The sequence below is a fragment of the Ursus americanus genome, chromosome 21 (assembly GCF_024610735.1).
Source record: "Ursus americanus isolate L20-20 chromosome 21, mUrsAme1.1.p, whole genome shotgun sequence".
In the NCBI taxonomy this organism is placed as follows: Eukaryota; Metazoa; Chordata; class Mammalia; order Carnivora; family Ursidae; genus Ursus; species Ursus americanus.
Window position 1 is genome coordinate 52,318,551 of NC_142147.1, and position 24,293 is coordinate 52,342,843.

At 55.5% G+C, this 24,293-nt stretch overlaps 1 protein-coding gene across 4 annotated transcripts in view; it reads left to right on the plus strand.

Annotated features, from left to right (window-relative positions):
• Positions 1-987: 987 nt before the first annotated feature.
• The window catches only part of MYH14 (myosin heavy chain 14), an 80,115-nt gene continuing 56,809 nt past the window's right edge, over positions 988-24,293 (plus strand). Inside the window, exons 1-10 of one of the 4 annotated variants that reach the window (XM_087871137.1) lie at positions 988-1,055; positions 5,521-5,931; positions 10,107-10,263; positions 13,558-13,585; positions 13,713-13,815; positions 14,491-14,511; positions 15,897-15,989; positions 16,680-16,743; positions 18,876-18,974; positions 19,994-20,134. In XM_087871137.1, the coding sequence (XP_087727263.1) occupies positions 5,524-5,931; positions 10,107-10,263; positions 13,558-13,585; positions 13,713-13,815; positions 14,491-14,511; positions 15,897-15,989; positions 16,680-16,743; positions 18,876-18,974; positions 19,994-20,134 (1,114 nt within the window). In that variant the 5' untranslated portion in view covers positions 988-1,055; positions 5,521-5,523. Of the gene's footprint in view, positions 1,056-2,584; positions 2,700-3,343; positions 3,367-5,520; positions 5,932-10,106; positions 10,264-13,557; positions 13,586-13,712; positions 13,816-14,490; positions 14,512-15,896; positions 15,990-16,679; positions 16,744-18,875; positions 18,975-19,993; positions 20,135-24,293 lie in introns of those variants that run through there. The other 3 variants (XM_045775069.2, XM_087871138.1, XM_087871139.1) reach the window with 3 other exon arrangements.

Here is a 24,293-nt window from a genome sequence, read left to right on the forward strand (position 1 = left end):
TTCGCAAGCAGCCCCCTGCCGCAACCCCAGTTGCTCACTCCTTCTGGAGCTTTGGTGTCCACCCGGAAAACGGGGACACAATTCAGAAACCAATGGTACGGGGCTTTCCAGCAACAGGCTAGTTTCAGACGTGGACTCCACCTCAGGGTTCAGCAGGGCCTTTGCTTTGTGACCTTGGGAAGTCATCTGCCTCTCCCTGAGCCTCAGTTTTCCCATCTGTAAATTGGGAAGCATTAACCACCATTTGGGTGTATCACGGTGGTTAAGAGCACACGTTCTGAAGTCGGATTTGGCGGGATCCGAGCCCTTGCTCTGCCACTTGCCAGCTCCATGCCTTTCGACAATTAACACGCTCTTTCTGAGCTTGGGTTTACCTCATCTGGAAGATGAAGATCTTAATTCCAAGGGGTAGTTGTAAGGATTAAATGAGATCATGCAGGTAAAGCGCTTAGCACAGCTTCTGGCATACATTGGGCACTCAATAAATGATCATTATTATTACTGACGGTATCGCCCACACCTCCCTGGTGGGTGAGAGCCTGGGAGAGTGCCTGGTACGCGGTTGGCGTTCCACAAAAGTGAATTCTCTCTCCTGTCTCTCCTGCCCGCCGGCTCCCGGGGGACCCAGGCATTCCGGCCTCCAGCCGCCCCCCCCCCCCACGCCGGTCCTCACAAAGGCCCCCATTCATGCAGCGCTCACAAAGCGGCGCATTCACCCGTGTCCCTTGGGCCTCCCGCCCCCGGCCGCCCCCCGCAGCTCGCCATTGGTCGCCTTCCCTGCCCGTCAGGCCTGGGGTCCTGCCCTCGACCGCGCCGCCTGGCTCCGCACTCGGGCGCCGTTCTTTTCCCACGGCTGGCACACTCCGACAACTTCTCATTGGCCCGGTCCGCCAGCCGCTCCTCTTGATTGGCGGGCGCCTCTCCCAAGGGCGGGGCCGTAGCTTGTCGCAGCGGGCGCCGATTGGCCCCTGCCGCGCTCGTGTGGGCGGGGCCTTCCTGGCGGGCCCGCCCCTCTTTCTCCCCAGGCCGAAGCCTCGGGACGGCCCTGGAAGCCGGTGAGTGCCCGGGGCCCGCTGCCCGCCGGAGGCGGCGGAGCGGGACTGGGCCCGGGGAGGCTGGAGCCTAGGGGCTTCGGATAGGGGCCCCGAAGGCCGGCGCGGGCGGCGGGGGAGAAGCGGTGACGCGGCCACTCACCTTGGGCTCGCAGCGGGACGGCAGTGGGGGGGGGGCGAGGCGGGGCGTCTACACTCCCCACCCCCAGCTCGAGTTCCTACTGTGTGTTAGGCCGGGTCGGGGTCCTAGCTGGAGGTCCCGGGCCTATTCCGCAGACGGGGAAACTGAGGCTCGTTTTGGGACCTTGGACGCTCTAATACCTGAGTCATCGCGTTCGGTCCTCCGCCTCCAGATAACGTGTCTCTGTTCTCACGTGTAAAAATCGCAGACCAGAGACACGGGTCACGACTGACAGAGAAAGAAGGGTAGGGAAAGACATATTTGAGCGCTTATTATGTACTCCGGCGTTTATATTTTTACAACTAAATACTTTAATTATATTAACTCGAGGTGGGTTATATCGTACCCATTTTACAGGGAGGGGAAAACTGAGGCTGGACAGAGGCAGTGACTGCAGGGAGACGGTGTTGCGAATAACACCTTGGAGACCAGCTGTGTGCTGGGTCCCTTAACCTTTTTAATCTCACAGTAGTCCCCTAAGGACAGCTGTGATCCTATGGTGTAGGTGGGGAAGCAGGTTCGAGAGAGTTAACCAACGAGGAAGAGGAAATTAATCCCTTTGAGTACCCAGTACCCCAAATCCCTCTTTAGAATGACAGAAGACGGTATGAGTTGAATCCCAGCTCTCCCTCTTACCGACTGTGTGACTTTCAGCGCATTGCTTACCCTCTCTGTGCCTCGCTTTCCCCGTTGGACAATTGGAAATGCTGATCGTCCCTATCATTTTGGGTTTTGAGATCATTCTGTGAATTGAAACCCGGAGAGCTGTTCCAAGAGTAGAAAAGCACCGGCAAGGAGTAGGTGCGCTTACCCTACTCAGTCTTCATTCCAACCATGGGACGACTGAAGCTCCGGAGAATAACGCTTTGTGGCCTTCTTCGGTCCTCCTACTACTCCTGTGGATTGTGTTGTCCTATTTCCGAGGTTGGGGTAACTGGGGTTCAGAAAGATCAAATGACGTCGTGAGACACTGCTTGTTTAAGCACTGGGCTGGGGGCTTTTTTTCTCCCACATCATCTTATTCATTTCACTGGCCCCAATTCACGCAGAGGAAAGCTGAGGCCCAGAAAGTTTGAGCGGGATTCGAACCCCGGAGTCCTCAGCCCTCAGCGCTGCGCGGGTCCTTGACTTTTGCTTGCCAGGAAAAGGAGGAGGGGCACCTGGTGCTGCCGCCGCCGCCGATGCGGCCCACCTGGCAACAGACTCATCCCCGCCTTCCTCCTACCCCCCCCCCCACCCCATCCCTCCATCCGCTTGTGAAGGGCCTTGCAGCTCCAGGACCCGCCCCCTTCCCCGAGCCGGGCAGGTGCTGGGTGACATCAGAGCCGGGCTCCCTCCGGGTGACGCGACGTGGCCCCGCCCCGCGCTGGACCGCGGAGGTAGTCGCACCTGAGATCTCAATCGGCTAGGAGATTCCCGTGCCCCCTCCCCATCTTCCCGATTCCCGCACCGGCCGGCGGCCCCAGGTAGCCCCGAGGATTCGCGGGTTGAGGGGGCGGCCATAGGGCGCTTGGGTCTCGGGGGAAATGGGGGTTGGGCGCTCGGATTCCTGGATCTGAGGAGGGGAGTTGGGGGCCAGGAATCCCAGGTCTGAGTGAGGACAGTACTAGGAGCCTGGACTTCTAGGTCTTGAGGGACAAAGGCACTGGGGCCAGGACACTGGGTCTGGGGGTCCGGACTCCTGATCTTGAGGAAGGAGGGGGCTGCGGACCCGGATTCCTGGGTCTGAGGGAGGAGGGGCTGGGGGCCTGGACTCCTAGGTCCGAGGGAGGAGGGGGCTGGGGGCCCAGATTTCCGGGTCTGGCCACCGAGGGGACTGGTGATTACTAGCACTAGGCTGAGGTCAGAGGGCTGGATGCCAAGGGCCCGGCCCCTGCCCCAGGGGCGGATCCCTGGCTCCTTTTCCTTTTCCAGCCCAGCAGTCTCTGCCCCTCCCAGGGCAGGTGAAAGCACCTGCCCTGGTGACAGTAATGAGCCCAGGCAGAGGTGTTCCTGCCGGCTAAGGAGGGCGGGGCTGCCGGAGGGGCTCAGCCATTTGGAGCCAAGGCCTGCAGGCCCGCCCCATCAGGGCTGCTGTCAGTCCTCAGGATTTGGATGTCCCATCATCCTCACCTCTAGCCGGGCTGCTGTGAGGTGAGGGGCCCCTGGGCTCATGGGTCCAAGGGAGGAGGGACTGGGGGCTCAGACTCCTGGCTCTAGGGAGGGGAGGAATAGGACCGGATGATTGCAAAAACTCCCAAACCTTTCCTGGTCAAAGGCCGAGGCCTGGAGGGGGAAGTGGGTGGGGTGGGGTAGGGTGAGAGTAGGGACAAAGTCCCAGGGATGGGGCTTGGCTCTGGGTGGATCAGGGCCACACTGGAGGCCGGGGGTTAGCCTTGGCAATTGGGAGCCTGGGAAGTGGGGGGGGGGGGAGTGGGGGGGAGAACCCTGCTGCTTGAGGGCAGGAGCCATCCGTTTGAGGCCTGAGAGCACCAGGACCAAGGGCTGCTGGTGCTGGGGCCTGTGTAGGGGGTCTGGGTGGAAGTGGGATGTGTGGTCTGGAGCCAAGTTTCCAGGTGGGAGAGGCTCTGAGGGAAGAGCCTGATGGGACCAGATATGGGGATGCCTCAAGAGGGGCTGGGTGTTTGGAGAGACTTCTCCAGGGCTGTGTTGGAGGTGGGGGGCCTGGAGGGCAGAGGCAGAAACATTGACGTGGGGGAGACAAATATTTGGGTATTCCTGGGACTGGTGTGGATGTTTGGTGGAGGGAGAGAACAGAGGCAGACTTCTTCGGGAACAGGGCACAGTGAGGGACAGGGAGGACATTTTTCCTGACTGGTGCTTAGGCTGCCCTGAAATTGCTCTGGGCTATTCGCTGCTGGTTTAGGGGCCCTTTGAAGGCGGGGAGGGGTCTAGCACATTCTGCCTCACCCAGTGTCTCCATTACAGCGCACGGGTCACACTGGGTTGTGGCCGACTGAGACTAGAGCTGGATCACCCCCAGACCAGGAGCTCCTCAAGGTGGGGCCCCATCTGAAGTATCTCGGGGTCCCCAGACTCACTCCAGGCAGAGCCTGGCATGTGAACAACCTCATGGAATGTTGAGTGAATGCAGAAGTAAATGAATGGGGCCGCTCTCCCCATCATAAAGAAAAGGGAGCCGGGTTGCAGGGAAGGAAGGAACTGATACCTAAGGCTTGAGATTCGAGTCTGTTCTGCAGCTGTGGGGTAGACCAGAAGTGGTTGGGGAACTGAGTGACAGATTGACAGAATCCTAGGGCTCACATTTAAGAGGCTGAGGTCATCGTCATGACCCAGTCTGGCCCTCTTGGTGCCCGATCCTACTTCACCTACCACCTTCTCCCCTTGTTTACTCGGCTCCAGCCACACTGGTTTCTCACAATGCCTCAGACAACACAGGCACACTCCTGCCTCAGGGCCTTTGCACTGGCTCTTCTCCCAGCCTGGAAAGCTTTACCACTCAACATTCCCATGGCTCCCTCCCTTCATCTCCCTCAGGTCTTTATTCAGATACCACATCAGAGAGGCCTTGCCTGGCCATCTCAATTAAAACTGCAGCACCCCTCCATCCTAACATCCCCTGTTCCCTGCTTTCTTTTTCTCCTTGGCATTTATCACATATACTATATAATTTACTCATTTATCTTTTTATCTGTCTCCTGGGATTAGAGCATCGCTATCCAGTAGGAATATAATGCAAGCCAGATATGTAATTTACAATGTTGTAGTTGCCACATTAAAAATGGAAAAAAAAGGAACAAGTATCGTTAATGTTAATGATGTATTTTATTTAACCTAGTGTATTCAGAGTAACTATCATTGCAATGTATCAGTCATCAAATATAAAAAATACTAATGGGTTTTTTGTTGTACCAAGTCTTTGAAATCTGGCATGTATCTTGTACTTAGAACCCCGTCTCAGTTTGGATTCTCCATTTCAAGTGCCCAGTAGCCATATGGAGCAGCGGCTCCCATACTGGACAGCACTGGGCTGGAATGCAAAAGCCTTATGTAGGCAGGGGGATCCGTTGCTCACTTCTTGGCTGTATGGCTAATGCCTTGAAGGGTGCCCGCCCGGCCAGGCTTATTAGATAGTTATTGAATGAATGAATGAATGAATGAATGAATGAATGAATGAATGAAATTCATAAAGGAGATCTGTGGGCCCATTTTACAGATGTGTAAAACGAGGTCTGATGAAGAAAGGCAGTAGGGAACTGCCTGGATGGGGGAGGATCTGGGCTGGGGCAGAGACCCACCTGACCTCCAGCCTTCTCTCCCCTGCAGACCATGGCGGCAGTGACCTTGTCCGTGCCCGGGCGGAAGGCGGCCCCCAGGCCCGGCCCAGTGCCGGAGGCCGCCCAGCCATACCTGTTCGCGCCCAGTGGGCCGGGCGTGGGTGGCTCGCCAGGGGGCGCCGGCACCTCACCGCAGGTGGAGTGGACGGCGCGGCGCCTGGTGTGGGTGCCCTCAGAGCTGCACGGGTTCGAGGCGGCGGCCCTGCGGGACGAGGACGAGGAGGAGGCCGAGGTGGAGCTGGCCGAGAGCGGGCGGAGGCTGCGGCTGCCGCGGGACCAGATCCAGCGCATGAACCCGCCCAAGTTCAGCAAGGCCGAGGACATGGCCGAGCTCACCTGCCTCAACGAGGCGTCCGTGCTGCACAATCTCCGCGAGCGATACTACTCGGGCCTCATCTACGTAAGTGGCCTCCAGCCGGGAGGGCATGGCCCTGGGGTGGGGAGCTGGGTCTCAGCCCCCAATTTGAGTAGCGTGAGGCCATTTCTGCTCGGGATCCCGCGTCGTGTGACTATTCCTACACGTAGTTGCCAAATTACGAATTATTGGGTTGCCAGAACGGCCGCAGACCCCGTTGGGGGTGTCCCGGAATATTATACGGTAGATGCCGTGCACCTTATTATTTTTCCTAAAGTCTAAAAAATTCCGAATTCTCAAATAGAACACATCAAAGGGTTTTGAGAAAGGGACATGGGTCTGTCGTAAAAATTAATGACAGCCACCGAGTATGGAAAACTGCACACCAGGCTCTGTGCTAAATGCCCTTCCCCATATATTCATTCACTTCTTCTCGCTGTACACAAAGCAGAGCCTATTATTAGCTCCGTTTTATCCAAAAGGAAACTGAGGCCCGGAGAGATTTCATAACAATAAACACTGACATTTTTTAAGCAGGCACTAGGTACTCTTAAATGTATTGTCTCAATACACTTTCCCAATTATAAAGCATTCTGTCCCCATTTTACAGACTGAACAAACACAGAGGCCCAGAGAGGTCAAGTTCCTTGACCAGGGTCACCCGGGGGGACTTAGGGGACCTGGGTCATCTAGCTGCAGGCACCGTCCCTCTGCTTTGGGGCCTCTCAAGATGAAGATGGGATTGGTGATAGTGAGGTTGACTCTGGTGGCCTCGTGCCTGTTGAGTGTTGAGTCTCTCTCACATTATTTAATCTTTACAGCAAACAGGTGGAGTAGGGAGGGCTGTGGTTCGTAAGCCCGTCTTTGCAAGTTACAATAACCTGGGGAATTTTTTTGGAAAGTATTCTCCCCTGAGCCCCACCCTACCCTGCTTAAATCAGGCTTTCCGGGGCTGTGACATGGACAATGGTATTTTTAATAAGCTTCCAGGGTGGTTCTAATGGGCAGCCAGAGCGTTATTAGAGCAAACAGGATTAAAGAGATCGGCAAAGCATGTCGACAATAGTAATGAAAAATAATAATAATGGTGCCTAGCAAATATTTATTGGGCACTTACCACGTGCCCAGCGCTGTTCTGAGTGCTGAGTGTGGGTTATCCGCGCACCTCTGGGCCGGGGACGGTTGTGATCACCTGATGTTCAGGAATGTGAAGTGACTTGGATCCCTGGTCACACGGATAGGAAAGAGTTCGGGCGGGATTTGAACGCAGGCAGCTGGCCACAGAATCGCACTCCAAACAGCAGCTTAGAGGGCTGGGGTCTCACCGCCTTGTGCTGGCCCCCCAAGAAAAATCTTGAAATACCTAGCTAACACCCTCAAAGGAAAAGTGCTGGTTTGATATTTGAAAAAAAAAAAAAATGACAAAACTTTAATGGGAGTAATAAAAGAACATTTAACTCAGTGATGAGAGATCGAAATACAAAAATAAACAGAGTGGCCCTAATATCCACCCTGTTAAGGGTCACAGATCCCAAGCTCAGAATATTTTTATGAAGTCTGACTCCCATTTGGGAAGGAGGAGACCAAGGCTGTGAGGGCCAGTGGCTGGCTCAGAGCCCCTCAGCCTGAGGTGGCCATTGTGGGATTGGAATTGAGGGCTGCCTGACCCCGGATGGGGTTGGCAACGTTCTCCAGGCCGCACTGGGTCCCTGCTGAGTCCTCGCTTGCTTTTGCAAACCCTGGGAAAGAGGCCTCGGCCCAAGCCACTCCCCTGGATCTCACCAATGGAAGCGAGATGGAAGATTCCAGAAGACTAGACGGGAAGCTAATTGGGCCTTACTAATAACCATTAGCACTTGGTGAGTGCCTGCTTTCTCTGTCGGCTGCTGTTCTAGACCTTCTGATGTGATCTTGCTGACCCCCCTCTCTGCACACGGCTGCGAGGTAGGAATTACCAGCTATTCCCCCACTTCCGAGAGGGGAAGCCACCGGCCCCGCGGTAGTTAACAACGAACGTATTAAGCACGCACAGTGTTCCAGGGCCCTTTCCGGGACCCACAGGTGCAAGATGAACCTGTGGATGGTTCCACCCTATGTGGAAGTGCTGTTCCCGTCCCCGTTCGATGAGAACGTGAGATCAGAAAGTTCAGGATGCTTGCTGCAGCCACCAGCCAGAAGGTGTCAGACGTGTGATCAGGCTCCACCCCTGCTTGTCTGCGGCCTGTGCCTTGTAGATGTTTGACTGGCTGACTGGTGATGGTGGAAAGTTCCGGAGGGGGGCGGGTGGTATCTGGGGCTCCAGAAACCCAGTTTCTGCCACTAACACGCTATTTGGCCTGGAGTCCCTGAGGGTCTCAGTCCCTTTGCCCGGATGCTTTGGGCAAGAAGGGAACCCATCTGTTGAGCACACGCCATGCTCAGAATCTTTTTAGGTGGTCAGGATTAAAAGCCCATTTTCTGGGGCTGGGGACTGAGGCTCAGGGAGGGCAAATGCCTTGTGCGAGTCACACAACTGGAAACCCAGGATGACATGGCTTTGAGGTCTGAGTGAGCTCTTAGCTCCCAGGTGGGATCGGTAACAGGAGAGTCTTGGGACCAACACTTGGAGTGCCTTTTATGGCCCCGCCTTGGGCTGGCTGGTTTTTATTCATTATCTCCCTTAATCCCGAGAGCCTCTGTAATGAGGTGGGGAGGAAACCGAGACTGTGGAGAGAGTCACTGGGCTGGTCGGCTTCGGAGCCCCGAGGGCTGGGCAACCGCTCCAGACCCTTCCAACCGGGTGTCCCCAGCTCTGCCCCCTCGACTCAGGTGTCCCCAGCCCTGTCTGCGCACACCAGCCTCTGCCCTTTGCTCCCTGGCCTTGGCAGCCAGTTCAGGTTGCCATGGGGGGGGGGTGGTGTCGTCCTGGCAACAAGGTGTGGCTGGCGGGAGGGGGCTGAGGTGGGAGGGTGGCGTGGGGAGTGGGTTCCTCCGCCAGCCAGGAGTGGGGGCCCGGGCGCCAGCAGCCATGAGATACCCTCCCAGGGAATGTGGTCCGGCTGCCCCGCCCTCTGCCAGCCGGGAGCTTCGGGGAGCCGCTCTTCAAGGCAGGGAAGGCAGACACCCAGCAAACCGGTTGTTCTGCTCCCGGCTGGCCACCCACCCTCCCACTGTTAAAAGGTTGGCACCTGGGAGCCGGGCAGCCCATGGTGGCCACACCCTGCTCAGCTTGAGAAGCGCAAGCTGTCTGGGGAGCTTAAAGCAGCCCTACTACTAACCCACTAAGGAGCTGGCTGGCCGGCCGATTAGCTAAGCGGTTTAATCGTTTACTAGCGAGGCCACTAAGCACATACCTCTCTGGTTGGTTTCGCTAGCTAATTCCGGCCAGCTCAGCCGGGGAGCTCTCTGGGGTGGTTTAGCTGGGTGACCAGCTAGCTTTCTAGCAATCCTCACTGCCTCTCTGTGGCTCCGGTGCCTCTGTGTGAGCTGAACCCCGGGGCCCATCGGGTGTGGGCACGAATTCGGGAAGTCCGTGAACTTGGATGCAAGAAAAATTGCATCTTTATTTTCACGCCCCTTGATCCTAAACTGTAGCATTCCCTCCCCTGAGAGTGTAAGTGGGGCCCACGAGTCTGTTTTCAGTAGAAACCACAGACTTGTTCCTGTCACGTTTCAGGGCCAGATACTGTGATATCTCATGATGTTTTATGTATATTCGAATAAGTACATACAAATGTAACTATTCCTCCTCTTTCAGTGCAAACAGTCCTCATCTTGGGTTCTTTATTGGATAATGCTTTGAAGATAATTCTCTATCCATACACCGCGAGTATTGTAGGAATCCGTTGTGAGAACATGTATGCAGGTCATTTCCAGACTTCTGCCATTACAAAGGGTGCTGCAGCCGATGAGCTCGCACATGGTCATCTTCTATGTGTGTGCATCCAGGTGGTAGTGGACTGTGACCCAAGTCTGGCTGGCTGCAAAGGCCGCATTCTCTCTCAGGGTGAATCCTTATCCATACAGCACCTTGTGCAATTTGGAAAGATTCTCTTCTACCATCAGCCTGAAAGGCTTTGTAAAAAATGTTCAAATCTACATTGTCATGATATGAATGGCAGCCCCTCTGATGGATGTCCTTGTGCAGTGCACAACCTGCCCAGCTGTACAGGGCAGTCCCACGCTGTCCCCTGGGCCTCAGCCAGACACCTGAGGCCCTCCCCTTTTTTTGCCTGCTGCAGACATACTCTGGCCTTTTCTGTGTGGTCATCAATCCATACAAGCAGCTTCCAATCTATACGGAGGCCATCGTGGAGATGTACCGGGGCAAGAAGCGCCATGAAGTGCCACCTCACGTGTATGCGGTGACCGAGGGGGCCTACCGAAGCATGCTCCAGGGTGAGTGTGGGTCTGGGACTGCTGGGCATGTCTCTTCAAGGGGGAGCCTGGTCTGGGGGTCAGGATAAGATGACAGGTCAAGAATTTCAGACCCTGAGGCTTTCTCATGGGGCAGAAGGAAGCACAAATGGAGGGCTGAGTGGATAAGTTCTGGGTCCTACCAGTCAGGTCCCTTTTTACTTGTCTCTTTGTTCACCCCTTCTCTCAACAGTATCATCTGGGAGCCAGTTGGTACGAGGCTTCTGTAAAATTTTCTCTTGAGATAGCCATTCTTAGTGTTCGTTCATTCAATATTTACATTGTTGACGTGATCCACATCGTCACGGAATTAACGTTAGTCCCTTCGATGGTGGGCAGTGTGGGGTTACTGTGTACGGTTGGGCAGGTTGTACAAGGATGTCCAGGAAAATGACATAATTCACATGTACTATACATACTGTAATCATTGTAAATTATTCCATGTCGATTTTAATATTTGGTTTATATTAAATGCATATTAAATATTTTAACCTTTATGTCTTACTATCATATGACGTGCAATAGTATGCAGCAGTAGATGTATATGGTGTGTATTACACTTATATCGCATATCATATGCTATGGTTCTATGGTGGGTTATAATGATGCATTTATAACAGAAAATGCGGTGGTTCTGAGTGTGGGGTGCATTAACGTCACCTGGAAACTTGTCCCAAGTGCAAACCTGGGCCCCACTCCAGACCTGCGAAGTCAGAGAAACTCTGGGGGTTTCACAAGATCCCCGGGCTCCCTCTGGGGCTCCTGATGCCGGCACCGAGTTTGAGAACCACTGGTATAATATCCAATATATCGTATACCCTCATTATGCAGTAGGACACGTTTCTAGGCAACGTTTTCATGTTCACATTGTAAATTTATATTTGATCATTGGTGACACCTCTTTCCTTTGGTTATATAATCTGATTTGTTATATACTTATTTTTATAATAATTTTTATCCATTATTATATGTTAGTTATTATACCTTAGGTATGAGTAAACGAACAAACAAACAATAAAGCAGGGGTGAGGGGCTGCTCTGGGCCGAGCACTTTTCGTGGATTGACACGTTTAACCTCATAATGAGCCACCCCATAGAGTAGGTGTGCTTGTTATCCCTGCTTTCCAGATGGGGAAACTGAGGCACAGAACAATCATTCCCATCATTGCCTACAGTCCCACTGGTGGGTAGGTGGCCGAGGTGGGTCTGGAACCCAGGGCTCCTGCCCTCCGCCTCCCTGTATGTAGGTCACACTGTGTGTCACATCCTCACCCTGGGCTGGGTGTCGTGGGTTTTGCTGTGTGACTCACCTGGTTCTAGTACCCCACCCCAGCTCAGCCTCTTGCTCTCTGTGCGGCCCTAGCAGAGCAACTGTCCCTCTCTGAGTCTCTTTCCTCACCTGTAAAATGGAGACGATAAACCCTAGCTGAACAGAACGTGATTCGTTCGGCTAACTACAATTTGAGTCCCTACTATGTGTGCCACTTTGTGCTGGGTGTGAGAAATTCAAAGATGCGAGAGCAAGATCCCAGACCCCAGGGCTCAGCCCCCCATAGAAAACAGGCCACAAAACAGCATTATGTACTAACTAGTATATAAAAACTTTTTTGGATGTTCTCTCTGAGTTCTGACTACAGCCCTGTGAGGTAAGGGCTGTTTGAGCCGTGTTTTTGAAACGGGGAAACTGAGGCACAGAGCATCTTAGAGACTGGCCCAAGTTCACAAAGCAAGGCAGAGGGGAGGCTGGGCCTTGAACTCACATCCAGATGGCTCCCAAACCAGGCTGAATGCATCTCTCCCTTTGGCTTAAAACCACCTGCCTGGAGCCCTCCTGCCCCATTTAAAAGCTATCCTGATTTTTTTAAATGATTTATTTATTTATTTGAGGGGCAGGGGGAAGGGCAGAGGGAGAGAGAGAATCTCAAGCAGACTCCCCACTGAGCATGGAGCCCGACACGGGGCTCGATTTCACAACCCCGAATCCATGACCTGAGCCGAAATCAAGAATCGGACGCTTAACCAACTGAGCCACCTACGTGCCCCCCAGACTATCCAGATCTTTCAGTCATGGCCTCCAAACCCATCAGCACAATCTCCAGCTCTGCCCTGTCCCCCAGCCTCTCTGGCCTCCTTTCTGTCTCTTGGTCTCACCACAGGGCCTTTGCACTGGCTGTGTCCTCTGCCTGGAATGCTCTTTCTCTCCTTCCTCATCCTTTAAGGCTGAGCTGAAACATCACCTCTTCTGGGAAGCCTTCCTGGCCCTCCACCCCTCAGTCTTATTACGTTACACCAGGGCTTCTTAATCCCGGCTCTGTTGGCATTTGGGGCTGGAGGATATAGGGTATCCCATGCATGGTAGGATGGTCAGCATCCTACCTACTGAGCTCTTCTCAGTAGAAACTTGTAGGACCTTCCGGTTGCAACAACCAAACCAGAAATGTCTGCAGACACTGACAACTGTCAAATCATCTTCGGTTTTACCTTATGTGCTTTTTGTCCCCCAACTCAAGCAGAAGCTCCGTGAAGGCAGGGACTTTGCCATTTCCCACCGTCCTAGGAGATGGCACTTAGTCGGTAATCAGTCGTGTCAGACGCAGGGCGAGTGCTGGGGAAATGGCGCGAACCACGCTGTGCTCTCTGCTGGGCAGAGACCCACCGACGGACCGCCCGTCACCGTCACTACTGTATTGTGGCCTGTTTTGTGCCAACGGCTGAGCCTTGGGGGCCAGGATCTTGCTCTCCTGTCTTTGCATCTCACACACCCAGCATGAGGTGGTGCGCAGGAGGGGCTCACATGGAAGTTTGTTGAATGAATTACATTCTGTTCAGTTGGGAGTTTTTCGGCTCCATTTTACAGGTGAGGAAACAGGCTGAGAGAGGGAGAGCTACTTTGCCAGCGTCACACAGCAACCAAGAAGCTGGGGTGGGTGGGGTGTTAGAATCCAGGAGCATCACACGTTAAAACCCTTTTGGAGGGAGGGGCGCCTGGGGGGCTCAGTCCGTGAAGCATCTGCCTTCAGCTCAGGTCATGATCCTGGGGTCCTGGGATCAAGCCCTGCATCGGGCTCCCTGCTTTTCCCTCTCCCTCTGTCCTCCCCCCACTCATGCTGTCTCTCAAATAAATAGATAAAATCTAAACAAAAACAAAAACAACAACAACCACCTTTTGGGGGGCAAAAGACTTTTCCTTACCCGTTTGGAAAGGGTGTGGTGTAAGAGGTCAGGGTCCCACTAGAGAGACCCTCCAGGTGACATGTCGGCCTCTGTCCCTTACAGATCGTGAAGATCAGTCCATTCTCTGCACGTGAGTAATCCTGAAGGACTTCCTGGGGGAGGTGGGGTCCTGGCTGTGTGTGGCTCTGCTTGGAACGGGCAGGTCTTACCTGGCATCATTGTCAACCCCTTTTGCTTCCCCTTTGTATCCCCCATAGTGGGGAATCCGGGGCTGGGAAGACAGAAAACACCAAGAAGGTCATCCAGTATCTCGCCCACGTGGCATCGTCACCAAAGGGCAGGAAGGAGCCAGGAGTACCGGTAAGTGCCCTGTCCCGGGACATGCTGTGGACCCTGCTACCAGCATCGCCCCCTCCATCTAAGGCCCTGCTTTTCCCCATAGCCCCTGCCTTCCTTATGGAGAGCCATAACTGTGAGCCTTCTCTTGGCTGCCCATGCCACCTGCACACCTACTGTGTGCCTGAGACAGTGCTAGGAGTGGAGGCAGGATGGAAACGGAAATTCAAGGGCCAGTTCATGGCTTCATTAGCCCTCAGAACAGCACCTGGCACACGGTAGGTGCTTACAGTCCTGAGCACCTACTATGTGCCAGGCCTGATGTAAGGACCTACGATTCCCAGTTCCCTTCACCAGTGAGCATCTATCTGGTACCAGTCTCTCTGCTTACATGAACTTAACACTCCAGTGCGTGGGTGTTGTTCTCCCGTGTTAAAGATGAGAAACGGCAGGCATGGCTGGCATGAGTCGGCCGTTGGAGGTCACACACCCAGGAAGGGCTAGAGAGGACTCAAACCCAGATGATATGGTTCCCCCAAGTCCACCCTATTCCACATCCCCAACTTCCCCGGCCCCTCATGTCTCCCCACCCCACCCACCACCCAAGACCGCCAGTTCACCTGTGTGTCTGTCCACGTTCCATGTGCCGCGTCCTGGTGTGTGTCCCGGTCCGTGTCTCGTGTCCCGTGACTTCCTCAGGCTGCCAGCACCTTGTCTTATGTGAGTAGCAGGGAATCCCCTCGAATCATGCTACCTCTCACGCCACCCGGGTCAGCCCAACCCACGGTCTTCCCAGTAGACAGGCCCCAGGGCACCAGTGGCGGCAGGGGGAGCCGCGCCACTGCTTACGGTGGTCCTACTGTGTGCGTGCCAGGCCCCGTGCTGTCATTTAATGCCACCCTAGTGTGTGCACACAGGGCTCCCCGCTGTTGTTTCTGGCAGCCCTATGCGTGCACACGCCCGGAGCCCATGTTGCTGTTTAGTGCAGTCCTACTGTGTGTGTGCCAACTGGCCACAGACGCCAAGATGAAACAACTCAAGAGACCAAATTGTCATTTACTGCTGATCTGCTGAATGTGTGTAGATGGGCCCACAGACACATGGAGTCACACGGCCCAGAGAGCCACAGCGCCATTATTGCAGGCCACCTGTATACAGCCAATTGAGGCTAGTGTCTGAGGGCTCACAGGAATTTATTTTTTTGAGAAGATTTTATTTACTTATTTGAGAGAGAGAGAGAGAGAGAGTGAGAGAGACAGAGCATGAGTGGGGGTGGGTGAGGCAGAGGGAGAAGCAGACTCCCCGTTGAGCAGGGAGCACTATGCAGGACTCGATCCCAGGACCCTGGGATCATGACCTGAGCCGAAGGCAGATGCTTCACTGACTGAGCCACGCAGGTGCCCCGGCTCATAGGAACTTAAAGAAATAGTTGATGCCCTCAAGGACCTCGCTAGGAGGGGAAGGGGGTTGCTGTTTCCTGAACACCTACTGTGCTCCTGGCTCCGATGCTGAGGTGGCTGGAGGGAAGTTCAGAGTAAGATCCCTCCCCTGGAGCAGCCGGGTGGGGGAAGGAAGCTACCATCGCTTGATTGCCTACTATGTGCCAGACGGTTGAAGATTTTTTTCTTAATTAATCCTGCGAGTAATGCGTAAGTACGTGTTTTTTACAACAACGGAAAAAGATAAAGCAAAATTCCTCTTTGGTCCTCTCCGTCCTCCTTCCCTGGAGTGGCATACACTGTCGACAGCTTGGTGTGTGTCCTCGTAGACCTTTCTCTAAATGCTTGCAAACATGCGTCTATACCTGGAGAAGTGGGAGTCTTGTGGTGTTTTTTCTCGATTTATTTTTACTAATGGGATCACGTTGTAGGTGTTGCTCTGCCACGGGTTTTCGTTATGTTCTGTTGTTTCCACTCCACAATGTATCTTGGAGATGTTTCCTTGTTCCCTTCATAGTAAACTGAAGGGCAAGACCTGGATGTGGGAGAGCAGGCCCAGCCACAGGCACGCGGAGGCCCCTCACACACGCGCACCCGGCCAGTTACGGCACAGACCCCCGCCCCGGCCCGCTTTCCACTGACTGGCTGTCTCCCCGCGCCCCGCAGGGTGAGCTGGAGCGGCAGCTTCTTCAGGCCAACCCCATCCTAGAGGCCTTCGGCAACGCCAAGACCGTGAAGAATGACAACTCCTCCCGATTCGTGAGTGCTGGGGGAGGGCAGAGCCTGGCTGCCGGGAGCTTTGGGGGTGGTTAAGGGGAAGCAAGAAGTGTGGGCAGACTGAGGGAGGAGGGGCTGGGGGCCTGGACTCTTGGGTCTGAGGGAGGAGGGGGCTGGGGGCAGGATTCCTGGGTCTGAGGGAGGAGGAGCTGGGGGCTTGGACTCCTGAGTCTGAGGGAGGAGGGGCTGGGGGCCTGGACTCCTGGGTCTGAGGGAGGAGGGGGCTGGGGGCAGAACTCCTGGGTCTGAGGGAGGAGGGGCTGGGGGTGAGGACTCCTGGGTCTGAGGGAGGAGGGGGCTGGGGGCAGGATTCCTGGGTCTGAGGGAGGAGGGGCTGGGGGTCTGGACTCTTGAGTCGGAGGGAGGAGGAGCTGGGGGCCTGGACTCTTGGGTCTGAGGGAGGAGGGGGCTGGGGGCAGGACTCCTGGGTCTGAGGGAGGAGGGGCTGGGGGTCTGGGTCCTGAGGAAAGTAGTCAAAGGGGCCCAGACCTTGAATTCCCCAGGGAGCCCCTGGTTGGGACCTCACAATTGGGGTGGGGTTCAGATGGAGGGAGAGAGAAGGTCCGAGATGCAGCACTAGCTCTGGGAGGGGTGAGTGTGGGTTAGGGGTGCTCTTCAGGTCCCCCGTGGAGAAGAGGACCCTCAGCTAACTCCCACCCCCTTCCTTTCCAGGGCAAATTCATCCGCATCAACTTCGACGTGGCCGGGTACATCGTGGGTGCCAACATCGAGACCTGTATCCTCACATAGCCCCAGGGGGGCACCTGGTGGCCGAGGAGGGTGGCCCTTGGGATCTCACAGGTGTTCACACACACGGGGAAGCCTGGCTCCCTGATGGTCAGAAACCATGCCTCAGTTTCCCCCTCTGTGGAAGAAGGGAAAAGAACCTCGGGAAGGCATAGATCCAGCACCACCCCCCACCAGTGGAGAGGGGAGGGAAGGACTGCCGTGGCCTTGCTGAGGGGCTGTGGGGCGGCTGTGGCTTACCACAGAGAGAGGACACAGAGCACAGGCAGCAGAGGGAACAGGCATGTGGGGCCAAGTGGGGGGGTGACCAGGGCCAGCTTCCAGAGTCCCCTCCCCGAGGAGTCACACAGGATGGGCAACGAGATGTGAGACACGTGTGAGGTGTTGTCCACCAGGGACGCTCGTTAGAGACTCCATCAGCGCCCCGGGGTTTTTCGTGGGGACCAGTCACGTCAGCGCCCTCAGCCTGGCACGTATCAAAATTCCAGACTCTCCGCAGGAAAGCAGGTGTTCAGCAGAAATCGCGTTGTGTGCACCAGCAGCTTGGGCACGGGGAGCCCCTCCTGGCGGTCGTGGCGGCCGTCAGAGCAGGCCATCTCAGACCTGTGGTGTCAGCCCTGCTCTGCACAGGCAGCATGCAAGCTCAGTAGGAATTTATTTTTTAAGGTTTTATTTGAGAGAGAGAGCGCGCGTATGTGAGCACACAAGTGGGGGGAGGGGCAGAGGGAGAAGAAGAAGCAGGCTCTCTGCTGAGCAAAGAGCCCGCTGTGGGGCTCGATCCCAGGACCCCGGGATTATGACCTGAGCCAAAGGCAGATGCTTAACCGACTGAGCCACCCAGGCGCCCCTCAGCTCAGTAGGAATTTAAAAGATAAAGCCCCGGAGTTCCAGGAGTGCAGAATTTAAGAGAATGGGCAAAGAAATCATACCCACCGGGGGTTTGAATTCCAGCTCTGCCACTTTGAGGCCGAGCCCTTCGGCACATTACTTGACCTCTCTGTGCCTCTGTTTCCCCCTCTGTGGAAGAGGAAGGATCCTAGAACCTGCCCTCGAAGAGCTGGAGGGCAATGGGGGTCAAATTCTTTGCACGGCACCTGCCATATAGTAAGTATTCGAGAACGAGCTGCCATCATTAGGAGTTAACGACTGGAGTAAATTAGCAATGTCCTTATCGATGTTAATATTCTTGGTTGCTAAGTAGTAATCGTCATGTCAGCTGTATTAACAATAAACCACATGCCCACACCCCAGAGGTGTCTGAGAAGCCCACAGCCTTCTGTGGTCTGGGGAAAGGCTGGGAAGCAGATGTAGGATGTAAGGGGTTTTGTAGGAGGCCTTCGCAGATGGGCATCTCCCATTTCCTGAGGGTTTGCTCTGCTCCTCGTGCTGTCTGAGAGCTCTCCCTGTGTGATCCCAGTTCCTCATCCCCGTGCCCCTTACCAGCCCATTTAACAGAAGAAGAAACCGAGCCTCGGGGCGTGTGCTTCCCCCACCCCGCCCTGCCTGCTGGGACCCCCTCCCTAAGCCCTCCCCACCTTACCCGAGCAGGTTAGCGACCCGGGGCTTGGTCCATGGTTTGCAGCAGCTGTTGGGCCCGGCTCCCCGAGGTAGGTCCCGCGTTATGACTGTCATGGCGAATGGGTCCTGTGTGGTCCATGAGCAGGGGCACGGAGGGGTGAACAGGTTAGCAGGAGTTTTATTTTACTTTAAGGTGGCTTGCCAATTCGTAGAGTGTGAACGTGCCATGTGACTTTCCTAGAAGGGAGGAGCCGGTAGTCCCACTCTCCATATAGGGAAACTGAGGCCGGCAGGGTAACAGTGGCCAGAGATATTCTTTGCCATGGTTAGCTTCAAGCCAGGCACTGCTCTGGTGTTTGACACAGAACAACGCATCTACCCTCACAGCAACTCATTCGTGGGCGTTACACTGAGCCTCTTGCACATATAAGGAAACTGAGGCACGCATGCTTAAGCGACATGCCCAAGGCCTGGGCTGTGGACAACTCCACGGTTCACAGGATAGCAGGAGGGCAGCACGGGTCGAGGGGGCTGGGTGGGCTCCCCTCGCCGCCCCCCCCCACCGCCCCTCGCCTGCAGGGACCTTGACTCCAGGCCGCCCAGACCTGCTGGAGAAGTCGCGGGCCATCCGCCAGGCCAAGGACGAGTGCAGCTTCCACATCTTCTACCAGCTGCTGGGAGGCGCAGGGGAGCAGCTCAAAGGTCAGTGCTGCGGCTCACAGGGAGCGGGGGGCAGAGGGGAGCCCCGTGTGGGCCTCTGGCTTCCCTGGGCCCCGGGAGGAGGAACTGGGAGGCAGTAAGATTTGTCAAGCTCCTGCTTTAGGTCAGGCTCCTGCTGGGCTGTGGGTTCTGGTGCCCCCCCCCGCCCCCGCAGTCCGCTGCCCCTGGTTTCTGCCGCATCGTGACCTTGACGTTGTGACTTTGACCGAGGAGAGAATGCCACCACCCCGGCCCCTCGGCGCCCCTGGCCCATGCTGCTGGCCGTCGCTGCTGCTCTCTGGTCCCAGCTTCCTCCTGGGTCTTGCCCACACCGGCTGCGTGGCCCCCTGGCTGCTGCTCACAGCCCTTCTCTCCTGACACTGCAGGGCCTCTGCTTACTCCGCACGGGTGACGCCACGACTCCAGCTCTGGCGCAGCTCCTGCTGCCTCGTGGTCCTGGTGGGCCTGGTTTGTGTGGCTTTGCCGCACCTGCCGCCTCACCGCGCCCTTTACTCTGCCTCCTGTCTGAGCTTCCTCCTGTCTCCTCATTGCTCCTCCGCCCTCTGGCTGAAGAAAGTCCAGGGCTCTCCTTTACGGGGGCCCCTGCTGTCCCGAGGCTCCTTCCCCCTTAGCCTTGGCTGCCCCCCCCCCCCCGGCCCCTCCTCACCCAGGCTCCAGGACCCACACGCCTTCTGCCACCAGCCCTGCTGTCCCACGGCTTCTGCTAGCTCAGGCACCCGCGGCCCCGCTGCTTCTGCAGCTCTTGCCTGCTCTGGGCAGTTCCAGGACTTGACAATCTCTATGGAGGGAGGGACGGCAAAAGGGTCCGATGTGGGCTAAGCACCCCCTCCACGCCTGGCCCTTCCCATCAAACCGTGAGGAGAGGGTCCTCATTTGACAGAGGAAGAGACCGAGCTCCCCAGTGGGGGAGGTGAACACTTGCCCCTGGGGTGGCCATCGGGACGGAAGTCTGACTCCACAGTTCACCCTTGACCTTGGCTTCCATTCATTACCCCCTGCAGCTGAACTTCTCCTGGAGCCTTGCTCCCACTACCGCTTCCTGACCAACGGGCCGTCATCCTCTCCCAGCCAGGAGCGGGAGCTCTTCCACGAGACGCTGGAGTCACTGAGGGTCCTGGGATTCACCCCGGACGAAATCACCTGTGAGTGAGCCCTGAGCCCCAGCGAAGGGTGGGGCTGCGGCAGCACGTGGGCAGGCAGGGAACCTGGACAGGCAGTCCTCTCTGGTTGGGGAAAAAGATACAGGGATGGGAGGAGGGAGGAGGTACAGCTTTAAGGAGGGGATCGGGAAGGGGACACAGAGATGGTGACCTCTGAGCCAAGGCCTGAGGAGCTGAGAGGGTGAGCACTGGTGCTAGTAGGGTGTTACCCCCCTAAATAGAACGGTGGGTTATTTTACCAGCAAAATGGATTTATTCGGGAATAGCGGGGAATTGTAATTTGGAATAAGCAAGCTAGGACAGGAATCTAGCAAGGGACGGGAACTTTATCTTACGGAGAAGAGAAGGAAGTCAGAAGAGGTTGTTTTGAACGAAAGTCCTTTGAAGAAAAGCAAGAGTTCAGGGTGTTGACGGTTTCTCTGGCGAGCTGCTTGGGCGGCCAATTTCTTGTAGGAGATGCAGTGTGCATCTTTCCCTGTTGGGGCCTGTCACTGAGGATTCTTTCCTGTTGAGGATTCTTCTGTTGGTGTTTGTACTTGACATTGAGTGGTGTGGCTCCCCCTTCCAGCCTCCCCTTCCAGCCTCCCGAGTCCGCTTTCGTGAAGTTTCCCTTACTAGGGAAAAGAGAGAGAAAAGCATTCTAGGCAAGGGGAACAGCCTGTGCAAAGGCCCTGGGGCAGGAAAAGCATGGCGTGTTTGAGGAATTGAAGCTTCTAGAGTGGATTCAGTCTAGTGTGTGACCGAGGGGTGAGGAGATGGACCTGCCAAGGCAGGCGGGCCTCAAACACCAGCCTGAGGGTCTGGGACTTTGTTCTGGGGGCCCCGGGGAGCCATGGGAGAGCTGGGAGCAGGGCAGAGGCCCCTTTGAGCTGTATGGAGGACGCGTTGGAGGCCCGGAGGAGGCTGAAACAAAGGTGCAGGGAAGACCCTGACTGTGGCCCTGGTTGGTCTGCACTGGGCGGCACTGGAGCGAAATACTCGGCTCATCACCCGTGTGGTGATGCTTTGCCCCCACCGGTTTTCACCAGATCGTGTGTTTTGACGGTAGTTCTGCGGAAGTCTTGTATTTGTTTGCTCGCACCGCTTTAACACGGCACCGCGGGCCAAGTGCCTTCAGCAGCAAAAATGGATCATCTCCCCGTTCTGGAAGCCAGAACGCTGAGCTCGAGGTGCTGGCAGGGTTGCTCCGTCCTGGGAGAATCTGTCTGCTCCCTGCCTCGCTCCCCGATTCTGGTGGTTTCCTGGCAGACTTCGGAGTTCCTTGGCGTGGAGAAGCATCACCCGAGCTCCGCCGTCATCTTCACGTGCCTTCTCCCCGTGCGCGCATCTGTGTGTTCAAACTCCCGTCCTTCTATAAAGCCGCCCGTCGTGTGGGGTTAGGGGCCGCCCTACTGCACTGTGATCTGCTCTTGACTTAAAGAATTCCATCTGCAATGACCCAATACCCAAAGAAGGCCACACTCCGGGAGGGTCTGGGGGTTAGGACGTCAACATACCTGCTTTGGGGGGAGAGGGTACGATCCGACCCGTAACAAGTACACATAGGTGGACCCCAGTCTTTTTGCAACCGCCTGACTGTTCACTGTTTGGATGCACTTTGAGTCCGGTGGAGAGAGACCCCCAATGTCTAAGGCGGAGCCGAACGGCTGGGTTTCTTTCTCCTCGGTTCTTGGCACTGCGGGAGGCCCTGGGAGCTATTGTTGGCTCCAGGGCCAACTGGGAGGGCTGGAACCTGAGCAAGCGAGCGAGGGAGCGCCAGCTTGGCCGACTCCCCGGGCTGCAAACAGGCCGGACTTTTCGGCCCTATTGACACAGGGTCCCAGGCCTCCCCCGCTGGATTTCCCAACTGTGGTTGCGAAACTTCCTCCGCCTGTGCGTCTCTGCTCTCCTCCCGGGGCAGCTGGCAAACAAATCCAGATGGCAGCCACAGTGGGGGCCTGGCCTCCTGACACAGGTCACCTCAAGTAACCCTCCCGGTGGCTGCCCCGCTGCTGCGTGCTGGGCGTGGTGGGCAGCAGTGATTTTTGCAATTCTGAAACAAGACTTTGGAAGTGACATATACCTGCATGACATAATCTGAATGTGCCAAAGGTCGTAGTGTGGAAACCAGGTCTCCGGCAGGGCCCTGAGCCCTACTTTTCCCCTGGCTTCCCGCACATCCTTCCAGAAATATTTTAGACATCTAAGAAAGGACACACATTATTTTCCCTTCCTTCCTTCCTTCCTTCCTTCCTTCCTTCCTTCCTTCCTTCCTTCCTTCCTTCCTTCCTCCTCCCTCCTCCCTCCCACCCTCCCTTCTTCCTTTGTCAGGCAGAGGGAGCCGCAGGCTCCCCGCTGAGCAGGGTATCAGTCCCCTGACCCTGAGATCATGACCTGAGCTGAAGGCAGACACTTAATCTACGGAGCCACCCAGGCGCCCCATTATTTTTCTATAAAACGAGGCATTCTCCGGTACCAGGGCTGATGTTCGGCGGTACCAGTAATAAAAACGGTAAGACATTTCCGTGCTGAATTTAAAAGGTCCCCCGCAGGGACGCCTGGGTGGCTCAGTCAGTGAAGCGTCCGTCCCACTCTTGATTTCGGCTCCGGTCTTGATCTCGGGGTTGTAGGTTCAAGCCCTGCGCTGGGCTCCACACTGGGCGTGGAGCCTACTTAAAAAAAAAAAAAAAAAGGTCCCCCGCAGTTGTTGCGCTGCGTGAACCTCATCTCCCTAACCTTCTTCCCAGGACCATCCCAGATACGGGGACGAGTAGTTGAAAACCACGTGGCACATCAGGGGCCGGCCCTGGGGTTAAGGACTCAGCTCGTCACCCCTGCACCAGGAACTTTGTGCCCCGCGTTTCTCAGCAGACAGTAAATTTTAGCGATGATTCTGGTTTTGTATGTAGACTCCAGTGTGTGTGTGTGTGTGTGTGTGTGTGTGTGTGTGTGTGTGTGTGTCTGCATAAGATTTCATTGTTTAAATGGCATATGATTCTTTTAACCAGCCTCTGTCCCTTGCAGACAGACCTTTAGAGTGTTTGCACCCGTTGCTATTAGAATGAATCCCCTCCCGCAAAAGAGAGTGCCAAGAATATCCTTGTAAGTAGCTCTCTGTGCTCATGTGTCAAAAGAAGGGTAGGATCAGCTCTTAGAAGCGAAATGCTGGGTCTAAGGAGGAGGTGAGCTTTTTGTTTCTAATCCGGCTTTAATGGAAGTGTGACAGCGGTATTGAGCTCGAATTCACACACTCTAACCCTCACCTGGTGACAGTGTACAAGGCAGGGGCTTTCAGTCTATTCAGAGTCGGGCTCCCGTCTCCAGAGGCGAGTCTCGAACCTTTTCAGTAGCCCAAGAGGATAGCTCGCACCCTTTTGGGGTCTGTCAGCTCCCGGTTTCCACCGCCAGCCACTGGCAGCCACTAGTCGGCTTCCTGTCCCTGTGGATTTGCCCATCCTGGCCCTTTCATGTAAACGGGATCACACGACACGGCGGCCCTGTGGCTGGCTGCTTTTACTCCGTGTGACGGTTTCAGGTTCATCCATGTGGTAGCGTATGTCAGCGTTTCGTTCCTTTTTATTGCTGAATAGTTTTGATTTTTATCTTTTTATTATGGGCACCAGGTCCAATAATCAGTCACTCACTTGTGGCTTCTTGGGTTTTGCCTCAAACCCCCCATCCTCCCACCCCTGGCTCCGAGTGTTTTTTAAATTGTGGAGAATCCACTTCATCACCGTCCAGAAGGTGGCGCTAGTCTCCATTTCCACCCACCCTGTCGCTGGAGTGCTGTTTCCCTACATGCATGCCAGCAACCACTGTTGTAAGCTTTTTGGCTTTTGCTGGCGTAGGTGGATGGGGTCTCATTGTTTTATTTGGTGTTTTACTTACAAGGAGTGGAGCCAGCCAGTCACCTTTTTTTTTTTTTAACGTTTTATTTACCATTTATTTGGGGGGGAGAGAGAGAGAGAGAGAGCGAGCTAGAGAGCAAGCACGGGGAGGAGCAGAGGGAGAGGGACAAGCAGACTCCATGCTGAGCAAGAGCCCGACACGGGCCCCGATCTCACGACCCTGAGCTCATGACCTGAGTGAAACCAAGAGTCGGACGCTTAACTAATAACTGAGCCACCCAGGTGTCCCGTGGTCGCCTTTTCATAGACTCCTT